At 33.8% G+C, this 23,225-nt stretch overlaps 3 protein-coding genes across 3 annotated transcripts in view; 2 read left to right on the top strand and 1 right to left on the bottom strand.

Moving 5' to 3' along the window:
* LOC125835590 (protein TIFY 10A-like) overlaps positions 1 to 23,225 on the top strand; it is a 713,864-nt gene that overhangs the window by 536,526 nt on the left and 154,113 nt on the right. The window lies entirely within an intron of this gene.
* On the top strand, positions 2,795 to 13,270 carry LOC125835579 (uncharacterized). Its single transcript, XM_049514695.1, has 13 exons — positions 2,795 to 3,353; positions 4,650 to 4,802; positions 4,880 to 5,092; positions 5,177 to 5,266; positions 5,456 to 5,572; positions 6,995 to 7,264; positions 8,005 to 8,161; positions 8,524 to 8,601; positions 8,839 to 8,939; positions 9,200 to 9,370; positions 12,197 to 12,271; positions 12,390 to 12,497; positions 12,702 to 13,270. Exons 1-13 carry the CDS (start codon positions 2,964 to 2,966, stop codon positions 13,035 to 13,037), a joined length of 2,259 nt encoding a protein of 752 aa, XP_049370652.1. The 5' UTR covers positions 2,795 to 2,963; the 3' UTR covers positions 13,038 to 13,270.
* LOC125835586 (protein LAZ1 homolog 2) lies at positions 18,073 to 22,248 on the bottom strand. The gene is given in 10 exon segments (XM_049514701.1): positions 18,073 to 18,226; positions 18,228 to 18,343; positions 18,550 to 18,777; positions 19,471 to 19,720; positions 20,941 to 21,029; positions 21,109 to 21,290; positions 21,573 to 21,681; positions 21,943 to 21,999; positions 22,092 to 22,214; positions 22,216 to 22,248. Coding segments are annotated over 10 exon segments (1,341 nt in total).

Genomic DNA, 23,225 nt, shown 5'->3' with positions numbered 1-23,225 from the left:
TAACGGAGTTAAAGGGTAAAAATACACATAAAATATTTTGACCTTTTGAATTTCATATTTAAACTATAAGATGCGTGAGTTTTCTACCTAAATTATCATTAAAATTTGAAAAAAGGAGAAATATACCCTGAATGTTAAAAAATGGTATAATAATATTCTCCATCATATTTTGGAATTTCGGTGCCCCTGCCGTTAAAAACTAACGCATATTTGCCATTCACTCTAACAGATGGACACGTGGCGTCATCATGTGCCTCTACTCGATATTTTATTAAATTTAACCCAAAAACAAAGAACCCACCTGGATTAATAAAAACCCGCTCAAATACTCTATACCCACTCACTAGCATCTTAATAATATACCCAAATCAAAATCCCCCATATTCTCGATCAATCCTACGTGCCCTCTGTTGCTACACTACAAGAAAAGTGTGAATTACATGAGGATTTTTCTAGGGATTAGTATGAAAATTCGCAGGAAATGTATTTTTTTGTAAATTTTCATACTAATCTCAGGAAAATTCCCATGCAATTCTCCCTTTTCTTGTAGTGCTAGTGACAACTACAACATTTGTATGTAGAACTTCATCATCTAATCAATACAAAACTTCAGTTTCTTCTTCTGCTCGAGTGCTTAGTCAATTCATTGCACACTCATCCTCTGCTTCTACAAATACACATTGTAAGCACACACACACAAACAATTTGAGAGTTGGAACGACAAAATTGAAAAACCAATCTATAACATCTATGACGTACACCTCTACTTCTATTTTGTGAACCTCATATTTTAGGGCTTCCATCCTACCGCGACTCCTGTAGTTCAGAGGCAATAATATGTGTAAGATGAAGTGGAAGAGTTTGTGAAATTTGTAGGAAAGGGAAAGAGAGTGAGTGTTTCAGGGAGCTTTTCGATGACTTATGGTCATTTGTTCCTTTCCTTTTTTTCCAGTTGCATAATGAATTTCTAAGTATGATATCTGATCTGAGCTCTAAATCTTGTTGAAATTTCCATATGTGTTGTAGTATTGAGGTTTTAATTTTCATATGTGGTGATTGGTTGATAAAGAGTCTTTTGTGACATGTTTATGTGTTATGGTTTTATATTTCCAATTTAGATAGTGTAAATTTGGAAATAAATTTGTTAGATAGTGTAATAAGTTTCTCTAGTGAATGAATTTTTCACGATGGATGAGATCTTGATTATCGAGAATAAGAAAAGAGATGATGTCATGATCGAGGGATTTGCTTCAAGAAATGCACTCTAAAGATGTTTTAGATTGGGTAAGGATTTTTTAATTTGAATGAATTATATGGGTGAGTTTTTAAAGTTTGGGTTTAATTAGTTGGTCTAATCGGGTCCCTCCGTAGGATTGCGCCACGTGTTCCTATTTGGTCTTCCATTAGAGTGAAGGGCAAATATGCTCTAGTTTTTTTTATTATAGGGGCACCAAAGTCTGAAAAGTATGACGGGGATATTCATATACCATTTTTAAAAGTTCGATGATATATTTGTCCTTTTTCCCTCAAATATTTATCAAAATAGACTTAAACTATGAATTCCTCCACACACACTTGATAATTCAAGTAGTAGTTTGACTCTTCCTTTTACTCCCTTTGTCCCTTTTTTATTATCATGTTACGCTTTTCGACAGTCATTTTGACTAACTTTCAAAACTAAATAAGATATTTAAAACTATATAAAAATACTATAAGTTATAATTTTTTTCATATCAATATAATAAAGAAATACTCCCCCTGTCCAACAATAGTTGTCCACTATACTAAAAATAGTTGTCCAACAATATTTATCCAATTTAGAAAATCAAGAGATAATTTACCTTTTGTGTCTGTTTTACCCTTACTATTAAATATTATTTATCATTTAACACATTTTTCAAAGCATTAAATTTACCAGAATGATATTTTACCTATGTTATTTTACCTCTTTGAACATTTTTACCCTTTTAACTTTAATATCTTTTAATTAAAAAATAGAAAAAAGATCAGTTTATTTTAAAATAAAAAAGATATTATAGATTTTTTAAATTTCTGGTCATTTAGCATTACCCTATAATAATATTACCCCTATTATTTATTGTTTCTTAAGGGTATGCCAAGTCAATAATGGGCACCTATTATTGGATAGAGGGAATATATCTTAAAATATTAGTCAAAATTCATACTCCCTCCATTTAAAATTAATTGAATTGTTAAGGTGTTTCACACCCTTTTAGAAAAGAGGATTAAGATATAAATTAGACATAACTTTTCATTTTTACCCTTATTAATTATTATCAAATTTATGATTAAAATAATTAAACATTAATTAATAACTAATCCGATACTAACTAATGAATAGTAAAATTGAAAGAAAATTCTAAAAATAGTCTAGAAAATTAAAAATTAAATTCATTTGAAAACTAAAAAATGTCTCAAAAATTCAATTAATTTGAAATGAAGAAAATATCATTTAACTCTCAAAATGAAAATTATGACAACTAAAAAGACGGAGAGAGTACACAGTACAAGTGCAATCATTTTATTAAATGAACTCTTTGTTAATAATGCAAAAAAATATCTAAAAAAGGATAAAACCAACGCCCAACGGTAACCTGTGGGCCAAAGAATTAATTCCCTACAAATGAACTCCAGCCTAGACCCCTAGTGCCTTGCAGCGGGCCGGCATTTATTCCCAAATAAGAAAAATAAAAATAAAAATAAAAATTGTAATTCCGTTAAGCCACGAAAATGGCCCCTCGTTTTGATCAACTTATAAAACTAAGTGTTAAGTAAAAGAATACGTTACTAAACGTGCTTCGTTTTCTTCAATACATTAAAAGACCATCCCTGTCCTCATCGACGGCATCACCGTCGGAAAATTATTATTCCGATCTACTTTAACCCGACTCAGCGGCTCTCTAATTCCATAATTCTCAACTTCTCCTTTGCCGGAACTTAAAATGGAGGGAGAATTTGTGAAATCAGTTGAAGATGGTGTACATCTAGCGAAAAGGATTTATTTCGGCAAGGATAGAGCGGTAGCGCCGCCAAAGCCAATGACGGCGATGGAGAAAGCGTCACTGTCTTACCTGCCGGAATCTCCTATGTTGTATGCTGTGATTGGTGATCCTGCTATTGTTGATAACCCGGATATTCCGAGTTACCAGCCTCACGTGCACGGAAGATGTGATCCTCCTGCTTTGATTCCTCTTCAGATGAACGGAATTTCACTTGAAGCTGATTGTTATTTGGATACGGCGTTCATCACTGTTACAGGATCATGGCGTGTGCATTGTGTCATGGGTAGCCGTAGCTGTGACTGTCGTATAGCTGTACCCATGGGTGAACAGGTAATTCAACTGTTTTTTTATTCTGAGTTACCCATAAAGTAAAGTTTCTCTTTATGAGTTCTGTAACATCCTTTTTTGAAATTAATAAAGTAGAGATCGCATAGCCAATCGAAAAGAAAAAAAAGAAAAAAAGTAGAGATCGCATAAAGCTGTTAGTCTTAGAAAAAAGAAAAAGCTTCTCTCTCTATTAGGTTATATATATTAACAGCAATTCTTACACTATTGGTGTAGTTTTAATCTTTAATTAAATAGTTAAAGGTTTCTTGCTCTGTTTTTGAGTTATTGCTTTAAGAAGTTACTTGTAAGCTTAAGATTATCTTAAATTGATGGATGTAGAAAGAAAATTATAAGCTGTTAGTGTGCACGATCTTTTATCTCTTGGGAAATGTTTAATCCTGGAATAATTGGCTTGATGATTAATCTAACGTTAATAGGAATCTTTTGACCGCTTACGAATATCTTTCAGGTTTTCTCTCTTAGTAGGACAAAGATTACCTATTGCAGAAACTGGTAGTAGTATGCTCCAGTATGCTCCAGTCTTTGTGAATAATATTTTTCCTTAGAAAACAATGAAATTTCTAATTTTACCCTCTGAAGATGCTGATAACACAGTTCTTTTTTTTTTTTTTATTTCAAAGAAAATTAAGAAAACGTTTGGATATTTGTTAACTTTGTATTATAATTTCCTCGCTAGTTAGAGGCAGTGCAGCATGTCTAGTTGTGAGGTATAGCATGTCTAGCTGATGGGTATGTTCCCCATTCTGGTTCTCTGTATTAATAGTTACTATGATGGCGTTCCTTTTTGATGTGAGAAGAAATGAACATAATTTAAGAGTGTTTGATGCTTGTATGACGTGAAGCAAAGAGGCGACATAAACTAGTTGGAATAAGTGTGAGATTCTCTTCTAGTACTCGAGAGTCTCTAATTTAACTTAAAAGTCAGGTTATGTATTGGAATGAAACGGACATGAGTAGAGCAGAATGGACATAGATGATTCATATAGCTGACCCAACTACTTTGGGAAAGGGGAGTCGTTGATGATTAATTGGTGCTTTCATGATATGGGAGTTGACAGCATGACAAAGATCTCATCAAGTGTGTCTCATTAAATATGTTGTCAGCACGACAATTATCTCAACTGTTGTCTCATTAAACTTTTGCTTTTTTTTCGTTATCAAAAAGTATATATTTTCTGCTTGTTTGATTCTGAATCCTCCTCACCTCATTTTTTTGTTTCACAAAAGTGAAACATTGCTGATTGTTTGTTCTCAAGTGATGAATTATTTGGCTAACAGGGTTCAATTCTAGGTGTCGAGGTTGAGCTACCTAGGAAATCTTACAGCACTAAAATAGTTACCTTGGATGATGAAAGCGAAACAGAAAAGGTAGCCAAAATTCAAGATGGATGCTTTCTGAAGCCCCACATTTTTACCCTTTCAATACCACAGGTAAATTTATCAGTCTCCTATATAACCCACTCTCTTCCTCATTATTGTTCATTTTGATGATGTACTTACCTCTTTAGGTGGATGGTGGAACCAACATCTCTGTCACGATTAGATGGTCTCAGAAGTTATTATATTGCAATGGCCAGCTAACCTTGGACGTACCCTTTAGTTTCCCCGACTTCGTCACTCCAGCTGGAAAAAAAATATCCAAAAAAGAAAAGATACAGCTTAATGTTAACTCTGGTCCTGGAATAGAAGTTATATGCAAGAGCACTAGTCACCCTCTGAAGGTGTGTCCTGTTATATATTCCACTGATTTATAGTTTTTTGGTTGATGAATAATTGTGACATCAGGTTATTTGTTTTGTGGTTAGGAGCGACAGCGTCAGGCTGGAAAGTTGGGCTTCTTCTATGAATCTGATGTTCTAAATTGGTCAAGGGCTAACTTTGTTTTTTCTTACACGGTAGGTCTTACATGAATTTGTGTTGATCATATAATATAAAGCATAGTTCTAACTTAGGTCAAACTACTAGTCACTAGGGTAACTATCTTGCTATTTTTTGGCTCCAGTATATTAAAGTGACATTTCTATAAATCTGTTCACAATTTGGGCTGTGAGAAACTCTTTCATCAATCACCACTCGGTTTTCAGGTTTCCTCAAGTCATACTTATGGAAATGTACTTTTGCAATCACCCCCACCACTTGACAGCGACCAGAGAGAGATATTTTGCTGCTCTCTTTTTCCGGGAGATCAGCAGTGTAGGAAGGTTGGTACTCTTTATCTTTTTCTTACGTTACCTTTGCATTTAAAATTTGTTCTCCAATTTTTTTTTCTTTTTATGACAATTTTTAAGGAGACCAATGGAAATCTGTCATTTAGTCTTCTACATTCACCGTCTCTCAAGTCCTATCATGTTCCATCCTCATGCCAATTGCTAGTTTCTCTTCTAGGTCAAAAGATGTAATCGACTTGCTAAATGATAGGTTGATTGTGAGGTTCAGCTAAAAAAGTATTTTGCAGTTATCGGTACATGATCATGCATATTTAGGCACCTGGTTTGTCTAGAAGATTACTTGATTAGTATTCACTTCCCAAAGGTGAAAAAATAAGATACCACAGCCAGTGGCGGACCCAGGATTTTCGTTTAGGGGGTTCGAAAAATAAAAGTATAAACGTGTAAATAAGCCTTTAGAAATGGGATCCTTGAATTCTTTTGGGTTTAAAAGCACACTTTTAGCATGTTTTTTAAAAAAATTTTAAAAAAACTTGAAAACCAGAACTGAAAATAAAAAAAAATAAAAAAAATTGGAACTAAAAAAGAAAAAAAAATAAAACGCTGTCACAGGGAATCGAACTGGGGACGTGATGGTTATTTCCAGCGAACTTGCCACTGAGCCATCAATTTCTCTTTGTCATTGAGGGGGTTCAAAATATATATATCTACAAAAATACAGAAAATTTACCTTATATATACAGTGTAATTTTTTGCCGAGGGGGTTCGGGTGAACCCCCTGGAACCAACGTGGGTCCGCCCCTGACCACAGCAATAACATTTCTTATTTCCATATTTGTCTGAGTTTATGTATCTCATCTGTGAAGGAATGAGCAACCAATAACATGTAGATCATGCATATTCATGCCCAACTCACCTGACTCTCCTAGAAGATTACTTTATTAGCATTTACTTTTCGAAGGTGGGAGAAATAAGATACAGGAGGAAATACCATGTATTATGTCCATATTTATTTGAGTTTTTATATTATCTGTGAAGGAATGATCAATCAATAACATGTAACAGGAAGTAGGTAATCTGGTACTTGCAGAAGATTTTAACTTGTTTTTTCATATCTGTTTTCTAAGTCCCTCTTATTGTTTAATATAAGGGCTTATATATATGAAGTGGCAATGCTCCTCATGTACTTATTAAGGAAATAAGATACAGGAGGAAATACCATGTATTATGTCCATATTTATTTGAGTTTTTTTATATTATCTGTGAAGAAATGATCAATCAATAACATGTAACAGGAAGTAGGTAATCTGGTACTTGCAGAAGATTTTAACTTGTTTTTTCATATCTGTTTTCTAAGTCCCTCTTAATAAGGGCTTATATATATATGAAGTGGCAATGCTCCTCATGTACTTATTAAGGAAAAACTTTCGTCATTGTCATTGAAATTTCTGACAGGTCTTCAGAAAGGAAGTGGTATTTGTTGTTGATATAAGTGGGAGCATGAAGGGAAAACCAATTGAGGATACCAAACAAGCGCTTTGTACGGCCTTGTCAAAGCTTGATTCTCAAGATCTGTTTAATATAATAGCTTTCAACAGCGAAAAATATCTATTTTCATCATCACTCGAGTTGGCAACCAAGAAGTCTATTGAAAACGCAACTCAGTGGATTGGAACAAATTTTATTGCTGGTGGTGGCACAAATATTTTGAATCCATTGACTCAGGTCATACCCCTTTTTTAGATAACTGTCTCAGGTTATATTATTTTTTTTCATCTATTTTAGTTAGTTGCAAAGCTTTATTTTTTGTGTGTTAGTCGTCTCATCTATTGAGTCGGAGTAGATGATCTATCTGAGATAGTATCAAGCTTCTATTTTTTTGTGAAAAACATGAAGAATGAAAAGAAAATATATCAGTGGTCCACTCGGTATTTGTATAAATTGCTTCCATATGAGCAGAATATCAAGGTTATAATGAACAGAACCACCAGGTGACATTCTATTCAAACCTATGATCGATAAAAACGTTTTGGTCGTCAGCTAATATTTCTTGTCTGATTGAGTTGTAACCTATGATCGACAAGACGTTTTGGTCCACTATTTTTAGATGTTCACAATCAATCATCCCCTCTCAATGTGTGAGATGCTATTTAATGACACTGGTTTCATCCCAAAAATATCTTTAGGACACTTAAGGGCCTAGTTGTTAGTTGAATATCATTTGTTGAGCATTTGGAAAGGAGTAACTAACTAATATCCTTTTTTTTCACAAGTATATAAATGAAAAAAAAACATGTGGTCAATCTCTAAAAAGAAGTATTAACAACAACATACTTTCATCCTCACCGCTTACTATTTATTCCTAGAATGTTGAGTTCATGATATTGAAGTCCTACTGAATTCATAGATTTTTATCGTACCTGTATTTTCTGTCAAATCTAAGACAACACTTTTACCTTTATCAGGCCATGGAGATGTTTTCGTATACCCAGCAACACATTCCGATTATTTTCCTGGTCACTGATGGAGCTGTTGAAGACGAAAGACACATCTGTAATGTTCTGAAGAGTCATCTGATGCAAAAACAAATGATATGCCCACGGCTTTACACATTTGGCATAGGTATGTATCTGGAAGAAGCATCGCCTCCCTCAAAGCTCCCCTCTCACCCCACCCGTAACCGTAAGGAAAGTATTTTGGTAGAGGAGATGCATTAATCTCCGATTTTAGCCTTACTAATATTTGCTCAAAAATCTTGCGTCCAAGCTCGGTAAGAACTTGGTTTAGTAGGTTGTGTGAATGTTTTGAGGATGTAACCACAAATTTTACCAATGCATCCCATTAGACACCTAAATTATGATGGTCTTAGATTTGGGGAGATCACATAATCTTATTTTTTACCTAGATTTTAGGGATCTGAATTGAATCATTTGTCCTTTGCAGTAGATTTGTGCTTTTAATAACCTATACATGACTAATTTCAGGATTGTTCTGCAACCATTACTTTCTCCGCATGCTTGCAGTGATGAGTCGTGGCCACTATAATGCTGCTTATGATGTTGGTAAGTTCAGTGACTCTACAACTCATACAACAATATTGAAAGATGGCATTATAATTATTATTTTTCGTTTCAAGGATTAAAATACTAATTTGATTTGCTTCAAGATAAATTACTTTTTGATCTGGACATACTAACTTGATATAATGTTACATAGGTTTCCTGCATTTTCTCGTGACTAACTGTAAACAGTTGTTGATTGTAGTTGCCTTCTCATTATGTTTTGGTGGTCTTGTACAGATTCCATTGAAGTTCGCGTGGAACAACTGTTCTCCAGGGCATCATCTGTCATTCTTGCGAATATTGCCTTTGAGAACCTTGATGGTCTTGAAGAATTTGAGGTGGGCATGTGAGGATATTTGTTCTTTTATTGGTAGCTCTTGGATGGATCACAATTATGATAGTGCTGCTAACATTTAACTAATAACAAATCTAATCAGTCGTACCTCATTTTTGAAGAATTGGATACATTCCCTGCATATAATATGGATATGACTTTAGTATGATCTGCATCCTTTATCATTATATGTTGTCGAAGTTTCGTGTTGTTTCCTACATGAATTCATGCTTCCTAAGGAAACTACCTTTAAATTTTCAATAGGTCTTTCCCACTCCAGTTCCAGACCTTTCATCCAAAGGTCCATTAGTGTTGTCAGGCAGATACCGAGGAGTATTCCCCGACACGCTTAAAGCTAAAGGAGTCCTTGCAGACTTGAGTAACTTCTCCCTGGATCTGAAAGCTATACAAACAAAGGACATACCTCTTGATAAGGTAACATAACTGTCTTAGGATGCATTTTTATTAAGATTAAGACTTGTGAATCTGAATGATCAAAGACTATTTGTTTTTTAACATCTAAAAATGCATAATTTATTTATTTGTAATAAATTGCAATTCAATTTTTTTTTAAAACAATTAAATATTATATCAAGAAAATGTTAACTTGAACGATAAAATTATTATTTAAGTGATAAATTAAAATATTTAAAGATATAAGTGAATATATGTTAGATATAATTATTGAACTATCTAAATTATTCAAAAAAGATATATTGATAAAAAAGTTGTTGTGAGGAAATGTAATCATAAACATTTAAATTTAACATACATTAATCTATTAATCAAACTTATCCAACAAACTAAAATAATTATTATATAGTTCTGATTTAGACTCTACAAATATAGAGGTATTTGAATAAGTAACTAACAATCATCTAATTTTGACATTCCATCATTGAAAAAAATTCAATTAACCAACTTTACCTTTCTCAGAAAATAAAAATAAAATTCTGTTAACGAAAAATATTGTATTCTCAAGTATTTCAGCTTCTTTGCATTAGTTTGAGTGCAAGTTGGTCCCGCATATCGTTCATTATCTGAGAATCATCTTCAATTGTCCAGCTAGTTCCATTTCTTTCCTCCAATGTTTTTTCTTGTTGTCCTTCTCATCAAATATTACTTGAGGTGTATCAAATTGATGAAACAAGTTATCATTGATGTGTTCCTTCCTAATAAAATTATTAACTATAAAGCATGCTATAACATCTTTTTGAATATTAATAGAATATGGAGCCATCTTTTCCAATAGAGGAAATCTTGCTTTCAGTATTCCATAAGAACGTTCAATAACATTTCTAAGTTGTGCATGAGCATGATTAAACTTTTCCTCCTTAGTTATAGCACGCCTATGACACTAATTTCATAACCGATATCTAATGTTACGATACAGTGTTAGAAAATCCTAGAGTATTTAGAATATGCTGCATCACATAGATATTATTTTTCTGGCATTAAAATAAAAAAATCAGGTTTTGTGAATAGAATTATCATCACTAGAGACTTATTCCCTTCTACCAAATCCCATTTGCATGTCATCTGAATATCATCAGTTCTACATATTAATCTACTTCTCTTTGAAAGACAAATTCAATTTTTTTTTTGAATAGGATTAATATGTAATCAACAATAAACCAAACAAACATTTGAAAAGAATAAAGAGTTCATATCCTATTTAGAGCTTGTTTAGATGGGCTTATATAGCTTATGACTTGTAAGTCAAAAGTAGTAAGTTATGATTTCTAAATTATGAATTGCCTTAATTTTTATTAGTTTGACTTAAAAGCAAGTGCTTAAAAGCACCATTTTATTTTATCCAAACACTACAAAGTTGCTTAAAAATTATTTTAGCTTAATAGCTACTAAAATAAGCCAGTCAAATCAGGCTCTTAGAATAGATACTCATAGAACCGCCAATTGTTTCATCCTTTGCAACTGTTTTTGGCAAACCTAAATAGAAATAGGTTATAGGAATATTGTATACAATTCTTTCTTTGAATAATATACAGTTAGCTCTAACTTGAGACTATTAGTAGATCATAAACTAGACCAATGTTTGATGATGATAATTGATGATACCAACCATAAGATTTTAGTGTTTGCCAAGTGTCGTTAATTATATCAAAGAGGGAGGGGGTCAAGTCAAACCTAGAATCTGTGGTTTCATGTATACTGTGTTTCTAGCTAATAGTAATAATGTGTGTATGACATATATATGTAAAGTTTCTTTCATGTGACAATCAAACTAAAAAGGATTTATGGTCAAATATTGGTTGCTTGACCACTAATGATCATCGTTGATCAGAAGGCAAACCAGCTCAATGTTTTTTCAGTTCCCACGTTCATTACTTATTGGGAACTTAAATGTGTTACACATACCAAATAGGACAACAACTTCATTCATGAAAAAAATAGTCACCTAACACAAATGAATAAACAATGCACTTCTAAAAAGTTTTTAAATCTTACCTATTCAAGAGGTTTTTGAGTAGCTGATTGATACGTGGAGAAAGAAAGGAAAAGGAGGCGCTGATACTTGAGAAAGAGAGGAAGAGTAGGCACTGATTTTATGGAGGAAGAGAGCAAGAGTAGGCACTGATTTTATGAAATAAACACTCCCAAGATTTTATTGTAAATACATTAGTGTGTTTAAAAGAGTTTGAATGGTGTTAAGATTCTTTCCCAGACCTGAATGAAACAGTCAATTTCAAACCTATTAGGAGATCTTTATTCACAAAAAAACAAATGCACCTAATGGGCTGAAGTTTGAACCATTCAGATTCAAACCTTCATTAAGTGCAAACAAATGAGCCTAAATATAAAGTGAATCATATTTCCTCCCGAGAAGAGCAAGTACAATGAAAGAATCATCTAAATGTTACTTTAGTAGCTGTACTGACCTTTATATACCTGGTGGGCATTCATGAGCCTTTGCACGTTTGTTGATGTCTGTGGAAGACTTGGTGAAGGTAATCATGGTCTTACTGTTAGTATTCAGCTGTGAGATTTTAGAGCTTCAACAAGTACAACCATGTCTTGTGCTGAGTTCTTTGCTTGACTATACATATACATCAATGCCTTTTTGCCTATAGAAGTTTTAACAGTTCAACTATATATTTCCTTAATTTGGCTGCTGGGAAATTTTTTTTGACTTTTCTGCTGCCTACTGAATTAATTACTCTTATCCATCGTTAGTAAAAGTGAAAATACTAGATTTAAGAGGATAAATTGATTCAATTGCTTTCTATGTTAAATGTGCAGGTGTTAGCAAGGCAACAGATTGAACTACTTACTGCTCAGGCCTGGTTGACTGAAAATAAGGACCTTGAACAGAAGGTTGTTACCACCTCCTATATTACATCGGAATGCCTGGATGGATTGTTACGATCTGCTAATTTTTGTCCATGTATTCTTTACTTGATTGTTTTTTTTTTTACCATCTTTCTACTTGCAGATAGCACAAACAAGTATACAGAACGGCGTCATTTCTGAGTATACACGCATGATATTGATAGAGACTGATAAAGGCAAAGTAATCACTGAATCAACCTCCAAGCGGAAGGTAGGGAGCTTTCTGATCAAAAAGAATTTAGTGTTTATACTAGATCTAGCAGTTCTGAGTCGTCAATTGTAAGCTATTTTCTAATTTTATCTGGTACATTTGAAATCTCTTTTTACTGGTATCAACTTGAGCAGTAAAACAATGAAGTTGCCAGAATAGGCATAAACCATTGTAGTTTTTCTTTAACAAAGCTTAATGAAGCAGGTTTCCACTGCTCCTAAGAAGATTGAAGAGGCTAAATTACAGAAAAAGACATTGCTACAGAATCTTGGGGCTGGTTTTGGTAACTACAGTGCTACAATTGAAAATATTTCTCCTGGAATCACCGAGACAAAACCTGAAACAGCAGAGATTCTAGCGAAGGCAGCATCTAATTGCTGCGGAAAGATGTGTGACATGTGCTGTTGTATGTGCTGTATACGGACATGTTCGAAAATGAACGATCAGTGTGCAATCGTGCTGACACAGTTCCTGGGTTCTTTGGCATGCTTAGGTTGCTTCGCTTGCTGTGAATTGTGCTGTTCTGGAAATGATGGATGAGAAAGTTATTGCATAGCTTCCTTGCAATCTTGTTGTATACAGTTTCATACATTTTGTGTATCATGGTTCTTGTGAATAGTATGTATGTATTTATCTACATACAAGTTTTACCAATTGCTTTACTGTAATGATGTAGAAATATAACATTTGCATGTTTGATAATCAGAGAAGAATAATGTTAAATTAGACATGATTATTTGCAGGAAAAATCATGTGGGTGCAAACTAAGTTAAATTATGTAAAATGGAGTTGAGGGCAAGTGAATTAGATTGATCGTGTTTCTTTTCTTTTTTCGGCTACGAACTATTGAGTATGAATATCTCAAAACTCAAAAACTCAATTTTGAGTTTTTCTCTCAGAAAGTGCTCAATTTTGGCTTCTTCTCTTAGAAAGTCACTCAACTATTGATTCTTTAAGTCACTCAATTATGATATTTTTTTTTAGAATGTCACTCAACTTTTTTTTTTTTAATAACATCAAAGTCACTCAACTATGAATATCTCTTACCTACAAAGTCACACAATCTATTTAATTATTTTTCACTAAAGTTTGCTAGCATTGAATTTTTATTTATAACCAAAATTGTGAGCATGAGTTAGATTTTTATGTTTTATATTTATTTATAAACAGGCTTCGTAGTTTTGAATATGTTAAATACCTCAACAAAATTAAAGATAATATTGATAAATATATACCTTTATAAATAATATTATATTAATAAATATTTAAGATACATAATTTTAAAAAAAAATATTTTAATTAATAATTACTGAAATATAACTAATATTATAATCATCTCCAAGATGTAACTCTATAATTATCTCCTCCCAAATAAGGTGAATTTTTTTTAACTGACTTAGGGAATTACTTTGAATTTTTTAGAGACAATTACAGTTTACGTGTGATTGGAATGCATCTGTTTTGAATTAATTAATATATTGCGTTTTACAGTAGAATAAAATCCTTGAGATTTTGACTATGTTTCACCAAGCAATTTGAAACCATGTTGTTTTTGTGAAACATGATCATTAGAAGACTAGTCAGTGTTCTCCCTATCAAGTTGTATATGCTAGTCATAGAGTTTTAGACAAGAAATAATATTTTAGGAATTTAGGTGGGAAATGGATAAAATAAAAGGTCTAACGGGTTGAGTCATCAAAATGGTTTAAATGAATATTTTTTTTCTTATGATTTTGATTTACATAAAAATTTCATGTTAATAAATTTTAATGAAAAAATTAATCAAGTATGTTGGGTGACTTTGTAGGTAAAGTATTTATAGTTGAGTGACTTTGAGGTTATAAAAGAAAGTTGAATGACTTTGTAAGAAAAAAAATCATTGTTGAGTGACTTTGTAAGAGAAAAACTCATAGTTAAATGACATTCTGAAAGAAAAACCCAAAATTGAGTGACTTTATGAAAAAATAACTCAAAGTTGAACGACCATCTAAGATATTATCTCGAACTATTGATAAAAGCAGAGAAACATATTATTGAAGATCGAGACAGAGCTTGTATTAATCAAGATCCAGAGATGAAAAACGTGGGATTATCTATTTAGAACTTGAGATGCTTGTTACAAGTTAGAAAAAAAATTTCGTAGTAACTTGGGATTTCCTAGCCTAGTCCAAAATTGGACGAAATCGGAGTCATGTGAGTCTAGGGAAATCTGGTAATGATTGGGTGATTTAATAAGGAATTTGATTGCATGAGTAGATAGCTAAGACGTTAAGGAATCAGTACGACTTTAATAAATCGAGTTCGGGCGAGTAGAACTCCCAAAACTGATTTTAGCGTGAACGGGTATTGTCTGAGTGTCATGGGATGAAGGTGTGTTGTGAAATGGGGGTTTGAAACTCTTAAATGACTCACTGGTTTCGTACAAGCCGCTGTGACGGGATTATCACTGCTAAGGAGGGGCTACTGTGGCGGGATGGGGCCTGCCATAGTGCGTAAGTCACAAATTAAGTCGGAAATAAACCCCAAAATTATTTTACTCTGCAAGTTTTGACTTTGAAAGCTAATGAACGACCCCAGGTGTTTTCTTGACAGTTTTCCACCATTTTTTAGGCTAAAGGTAAGGTTTTCACTTCCCGAATCCACTTTTCTATTCGTAGAACTTAGTTTCTTTAGTAATTATCGATGGGGGAGGATTTTGATATGTGATTTATGGTGGAAGGAACCCTAACCTGGGTATGGGGGTCAAGGGTTTGGCTTAGGGTTGATGTTATTGGTTATAATCCGGGTAATTAAGTCTTGTTTATTGATCCTCGCTTTATTATGATTGTTTGTAGACCAAGAACAAGCAGAAAGAATCCGAAAAGGGAAGAATCAAGTTTCTTAGGGAATTCAAGCTTTGTTCGAGCTAGGTGATGGTTGTGATTTCATGTTGGTGTGATATGTACTTGTAATTACTTCTTTATAATATATGTATGTATGCGAATGTTGCATTATTGATCACACTATTTGTAAATGAGAATGATTGAATAATTGTATGTCATGAATCATGACTTGATTGTATGATTATGAGAATGTACATTGTGATTGTGATTGTGGCTTGTTGAATGGATCGAGTGTTGCGTTCCGACACACTAACTTGGATCGGGTGCCACGTCCGGCACATATATGGGATCGGGTGTCACGTCCGGCACACTAACTTGGATCGGTTACCACGTATCGGTACACTAACAGTTTGGGTATGGGTTCCGTGAGAGGACCAATGACTTGGCATAATTGTTTATCTTGGGATTGTGAAATTGTACATTTTTCGTAAGAGATGACTAATATTGTATATGTTCGGTATATGCATGTTTTATAATGTTGTGGTTACTTGCATGTGTTTCACTTATTAGGATAGTTGCGTGATCCTACCAGTACACTGTGATTGTATACTGATACTGCACTTGCTCTTTTTACAAGACATCTTCAGGCGGCTATTAACAGACCTCGTTTAGAAGATCAGTGATCGATTCGAATTCAAGGGTGAGCTAGTTCTTTCAGTCTGCCATGAGTTCTCTATATTTTAGTCTACTCTTTTCGGATTCAGACTTTCTAGTTAGTTATTCGTATGTTTAATTGGGTTGTACCCATTTTCTTTAGACTTATGATTCCTTGTTAGAGTTTTGGTACAATGACTTTCAGGTTCTAAGAGTTAAGACTTCCGTATTAGTTTGGTTAAGTTATTTGTTTAAACCTTTGGAATTTATGAGAACTTCGTTTTTTTTTTGGTCATTTAAACTTGCTTCTGTATCTTTATATGTCTTAGTTTTTTGTTGAGTTGTTTATTTTGGATTGTAGTAATGGTTCTCCTACCAGGTTAGTGTGGTGTCAATCATGACGGTCTGGATCGTGATACTTACAAAAATGCTAGTATATAGATCATGTTAAAAGCCTATCCTAGATTGCACTTGAGTACTATCAAGTAGCTGCAGGTCAACACAAGTTTCGAGGTTGATTAGTGATAGTTCCGTTATCATTGTGCTTTGTCATCGCTTGTGAGGGCCAAAGTGGGTGCTTAGTCCCCACTTTTTAACGGGTCGTTTGGTTGGAAACAAGTTATTTCAAAATTAGTTATCCTGGGGTTATCTATCCTGGGATAACTTATCCCACCATATATATGGAATAACTTATTTCATCACTATAATGTAAATGATGAGACAAGTTATTCCAAACATGACAACAAAATAAGATACAAAATTTTTATCCAATCACTATAAGCTAAGAGCGCTTGGAAAGTGGATGAATAATTACTACGTGTATTGTAGAAAGGACTATTTTTTTTATTTTTATGCTTGTTCTTATCGTAATTTGACATTCAAAGGTATTTTAAAAAAAAGACAAGTCAAATACAATCTATTTATCAATAATGAATAAAAGTATTTCTCAAATGAATTGGTCACACAGAAATACTTTTCTGAATTTTTTTTTCCTGATAAAAGTTAAGAATATTTGACGGTTACGGCCATGTATTCTTAGATCTCCTAAAGTTACTTATTGCAGGCAAACGACTCGTTAATCGTTATTAAGAGGTTGGACAACTTTAAAAAAAAAAAGAGGAGAATATGCAGTCATTTGTGTATATTCCAAGACATTGTTATTGCATGCCCAAATATAATTTCTAACTACAAATATTATTAATTAACTTCGACTTTAACTTAAAAACACTTTTCTGTTCAAATTTCAATTAAATGCATGTCTAAACGCCTACTTATTGAACAACTGAACTAGTCAAAATTTATTGACGAAATTTTGTTAATCATCTATTAAAACCTAAATTTTAAAAGTAATCTAATACTGAAAAAGCACATCCGTGAAAATAAATTATATTTCTCACATAATCATTCAGTCTGATGAATTTATCTATTAAAGTCACTTCTCTTGATTTTATAAGGATAAAATCACATAACGATTTATTTATTTTTCTTAACGGTCACACTCTCCGAAAACTTACATAAAGCCACCCAAACACCCCCTTAAATATTTCATTTGCTTCTCTCTATACGTACTACTAGTTTTACTTGTGTGAACTTCAACTGCAAAATGTATAACAATTGAGTGGTTAATCTTTCTGCCATTTAAATTACCTTTAGGTGAAATTCACTGCTACCAAAGATAACGGCTCATACAATAAAGTGATGCATTTCTTTTGAGAATAAAGTTAAAAGAGAGATCTTTATAACACGATATTCATTGCAATTTAAAGAATCCAAACAACTATTACACAGAGATCATGTTAATATATCAAATGGATTTTCCATTGGTTTTATGTAAATTTCGGGCGATGGTAACTTTTAAAGCAACAAATGATGAATCGTAAAGTGATTTTATTGCTATAAAACAAAGACAAGTAACTTGAGGAGATAAATTTATGAAACATGATAATGAATCTCACTATGTGCACTCTATAAAAGGTTCCCCTAAAGGTAAGAAATGTACGTATTACCAATAACAGAAAGAAAAAAAAAACTGTTATCTACAAGTCCTGCTAAGTAAGAACATGATGATTTAAATACCTGAATTGACAATCTTTTGTCTATTAACTTGTTTTATCTCGCGATACAGACACCTGAGATCTGTTGTCTCTTGATAATTTATGTTCTTGTTCCTCAATCTTAATCTCCGTCTCTCGTTTATATTTGTTTTCGCCTGATGAATTCTCTTCTTGTTCTTCAATCATAATTTCTGTCTCGTTTTTCTTCTTCCTCATCATCGACTGATGTTTGGTGGAAAGTTTCTTGGATCTTTGTCATACCCTTCTCTACCGGCCCCATCGCTTGGTTTATGGTCAAAACTACATCCTTCACAACCTGTTTCAATGGTTTTAGTAAATGTTGCAATTAGATATGATACTTCAAGAACAAATGAGCAAGTGCTGAAAAGATCTTACTTTTAGACAAGAGGGGTTGCTCAGATGGTAAGCACCCTCGACCTCCAGCCTAAAGGCTGTGAGTTCGAGTCACCAAGGGAGCAAAGAGGTGGCGGGGGTAAAAAAACAAAACAGAAAAGGCCTTACTTTTTGACCTCCTTCAACAACAATGTCCTGAACACTTTCTCTGACACTTGTCCCTGGAACCTCAACCTTAGTTTCTATCTTTTCAACAACGGCCGATTTCTCTCCATCTTCTATATTTAGAGTTGTTTCAGCCTTTTGGGCAGTAAAATCTTCATACACAGATGTTGGCACATAGTGATATGGTTTCGAGGAGAAGACAAAAACATGAGCAATAGCAGCAATAGCCATCTGCAGAAATGAGAGTTAAATATCTCAGGGCCGATACGTAATAGTACTTGTTAAATGGGAAGTTTTTACTGAGCTAATAAAGTGGAGAACTAGACACCATGTGATTGATATCACCTGAGTCTCGATATCAGTATGACACCATATTTCCCAAAAGTGTTTATGAATAACATTTGTCCAATAAAATCTTCCACTTTCTTAGATTGTGCTTCATGAAATCAGTTTCCAAATTGCATTTCCAGTCTTACTTTGAGCATATCATATTTTTATAACAATTTACTTGTATTAAATGGGATTCACAATGCGGATTATTGTGCCAGTTCAATCAACCTACTAAGGTACAAAATCAGAAGGAAGAAAATCGAAAAGCATGATTATTCAAGATGGAAAACACTTCAAAGCTTCTGTGTGAAAAAAATGATATTGCTAATATCCAAGAGAAAAGACCTTAGGTTCGGTAGCCCTTCACATCTAAAGAACTCTTTAACCATAAGACCTGGGCCAAGTTTATTTGTTCACTGTTCTTCGACCATCAGATAATCAATATTTCTTCGCCCAATTACTAAACAATATGTCCCCTACATGTTCAAATTTCATTCAGCACATGATGATGATTTGATGTTGCAGATATTATAGCTTTCACTGACTATAGAACTCGAAGCATTTCCATGGAATTAAAAAGCAAAGAATACCTACCTCTATGCAGATCAGAAAATCTTGCAATCCAGTCTGGAACTTCCGTTCCTTTGGGAGCACCCTTAAAGAACACAACAAGGCGATACCCACCCCTTGCCACCATGTTGCAAAAACAATGGCCTTGAAGCTAATGAATTTTGCTAGTGGTTTTATCGACTGGAGTTTATGGTGAGTCACATTATAAAATTGGACAAGACAATATAATGCCCACATCTGGCTGAAGTTTAGTACCACAGTGATATAGGGATATCTGCAAGGAGAAATAAGCAGACAAGAGTGATATATCAGTGTCCTATACAACAACAGCAACATAACCAGTGTAGTCACACATGTGGCGTTTGGGAAGGGTAGGATGTATGCAGACCTTATCCTACCTTTTTGGGGTAGGGAGGTTATTTCCGATAGATCCTTGGATCAAAAGTGAAGTTATCAAAGTAGGGTTGCAAGAAAATATAACAGCAAAATAGCAAGATCTAAGACAAATAAAGCAACAGACAGTAAGACATTGTAAAATAAGAAACTACACAACTACTAAATACTACTACTACTACAAGGAGTAGAGGAGATGAGGCTAGCCCCTTGCCTCTCCCACACGGTACGACAACACTTGGCCACCTACAAACCTACTACCTAACCTTCGACCTCCAGACCTTCCAATCTAGAGTCATGTCCTTAGCATGTATCAAAGTCCTATAACAGAAAAAAATTGAGCTACCAGGCACTGATTTATTGTAAACTACCAATTGATGATAAATTTGTCAAAGGTCTGCAGTTGAAGAGGTCACAATTGCAATCTCTCAGACTGAGTTTCAATTGGTAGTTTACAATTGTGACCTCTTCAATTGTAAACTACATTGAGTTTCGAATTATCCACTGTCATATCATTCTGTATCTTACACAATGCATTTTTCACTACCTACTATCATTTCACTTTCTTTAAAATGCTGAAAACAGGCTAGCTCCTGCTGCTGCTAATCAAGGTTCTGGTTCCAGGAGAAAGTGGCTGTGAGGAAAAGAGATCTTTGGTGCACCTTCATCCTGATACAAGGACTTGAATGCTAAATGAGGAGTGTCATATAGGAACTCCGAAAGATACGTCTCAAAGCTAAAATGAATGATTATGACCATTAAACAACATGAAAAAGGAAAGAAGAATGCTTTGATGATCAATTGTTCATCATATCCTTATTATCTGAAAAAAAAAAAAAAAATGCACATTAAATCCCCTATCATTAACTTTGATATTAACGAGTGCAATACAGAATTATACATGAGTTAGCTAATCAACTATTGGCAGTCAACAGATTTCATTTTGAAGAAGGATCCTTCGGAATCCAGATAAATGTAGCTGTGATGACACTAATGGTGTTTAAATTACACAGCTATATGTGGTGCTTAATGTGTGTAATTGTTTCTCATACTTCACAATTTGATACGATACGTAAAATTTAGATGGAGAAAATGGCATACCCATAGTGCCAGTTAAACTTTCCATCACCATATACCCCAAAAATCTCCAACATAAGAGCTAGGAATGCACTGACCGTCTTCAAAATCATCTGTGGAACACAATGACATTAGTATGAAGATACCGAGTACAGCAGCGTAACTATGGAACTTTCTTCCCCTTTGACATACATATTGTACAAGACCAAATTTTTCTATAGTGAACAAGTGCTTCCCCACGACATATGGGTGGAAAATGAAGTTATACAACGTCCTTTTTTGTGTCACGGGTTTCTCCTCTCCTCCTAGCAATGACTGGCTGATTTGTTTCCTCGATTCATCTTCGAGCAGTTCAACAACCTGTCGCTCACCCCCTGCCACAAATCCATATCATGCAAGTTATACTCTGGTAATTTTTTTTAAGGACTGCATGTAGTAGACCCCACAAACTTAACACATCCATTAACATGCTAAGTTAGAGAAACTCCTCTTCCGTCAAAGGTACCAAGGGAAAGGTTGACTATTGCCACGGTTAAAATATCAAAACATTTCAGATATTTTGATTCACTGGTATTTGGTTATACAAGACTAATAGGAAGTTCTTGAGATATCTTTCGTATTTTTGCAACACCATTGGAAATAGAGATCGTGCTTACCAAGGCAAGCAATCAAGTAACTTCCAAAAGAATAGAGTGCAAATGCTTCATAACAGTTCCTCAATATGTCGCAGGCAAGGGAAAGTTTTGGGTTCCACAAGGATAAAATCTGTAAAAGATCAGAACCAATTCATTTAACTCACGAGAATTTGAAGTTACTTATTTAGAAACTTTGCATCAGCTTTAAGTTCAAAAAAGTTGCTTTAGTCTATCAGTTTAAACATGTATATTGCATTTAAAGATAGTGTATCTCGTGAAAGATGCAGCAAGACGTTATAATATTATATCTAATTAGAACCTTATTTCTTTTATACATATCTTAATTAACAATTCAGAAATCAGAGTGCCTTTCACTGGTTTATATCCTTACTGATTCAGTTGCATAGACAGGAACCATGAAAATGACCCCCACGATCCATTTTTGTTCCTGATAAGCAAACGGAAATTTAGATCCTACATTCTAAGAAATAAGAATAAAGAGTACTCCTCCATGTATACCTAAATTGATTGAGTACTCACCGATGGATTAGTATAGTATCTGAGATGCTGAAAAATTAAGAGAAGCGATAGGATCAATGCTACCAAGACAAAGCATCCCCCAATTACGAGAGCAGGCTCGTGGAGATCTCTATAAATATTCACATCGAAAGAGATGTAAAATGATGCCATGACACATGATCTCTGTTGCAATTCTCTCTAAAACACTAACCAAACCTGAAAAACAACAATGCAATTAGCTTAATCTACGATAGAGGGGAAAAAACAAAAGCACTTCCATAAAGCCTGGTAATCGAAAGTAGAATGCTAGAAGCAAGTAGAAAGTTCTTTCAGCTCCGGCAAGAATTCAAAATTGTAACTCTTGGGGTGTAGAGCTTCCCCGTAACACAGGATGCTTTGTGTATCGTTCTTCCTTTTTAAAGACAACTATGCTCAAACCTGGCATGGATTTCACGCACTACTTAAAAAACACTATCTTTCCAACTGAAAAATGTTCAGGGACTAACGTGAATCTATTTTCCCCCATGCATTTTCCATTAAGCTGGTTCTGTGGCACAAATTTATATTTGCAGTGTAATGAAAATGTAAATAATTTCACACTATGAATCAATTTTTTACCTGCCTTACACTACTAAGTATTTTGTATGTAATTTAATCACAACATTTAACGACAAAACAGAACCGAATTAGTGTTTCTAAATACAGAAACATATCTAAATAAATACAGAGAAATTTGCAGAGATTTTGGGTCTGAATATGTATAATTGATGTTCATGCCTGTGTTGTAATTCCGCTACAGATCCGCCAAAATCCATTTTAACATTTCTCAGTACTGATATTAAGTTGTATAGTTTTTTCAGGATATGCACACGGCGAGCGGCGGATAACAGTTTTTTTGGTTCCTTTACTTTTATGTTTGACACGTTGCACTTTGTTTTACAATCGGGAGGTGACTCGCCCTAATTATACTAATTCCCCACAAAATCTTGAGGCTAAAATATAGGGCAAATTATAGAAATCACATACTTTTAAAGTAAAATTACAATTTATCTCTTAAAAATTTATAATTACAGGAATCTCTCAAACGGATACAATAATATAAGTGCTGATACATTAATTTAATGCGCGAGAAACATTAATCGTTAAGTAAGATAC

This window comes from Solanum verrucosum, unplaced genomic scaffold (assembly GCF_900185275.1).
Source record: "Solanum verrucosum unplaced genomic scaffold, falcon-dt-bn FXZP01000040.1, whole genome shotgun sequence".
Taxonomy (NCBI): Eukaryota; Viridiplantae; Streptophyta; class Magnoliopsida; order Solanales; family Solanaceae; genus Solanum; species Solanum verrucosum.
Note: the sequence above shows the minus strand (reverse complement) of the source record. Positions and strands in the feature narration are given on the sequence as shown.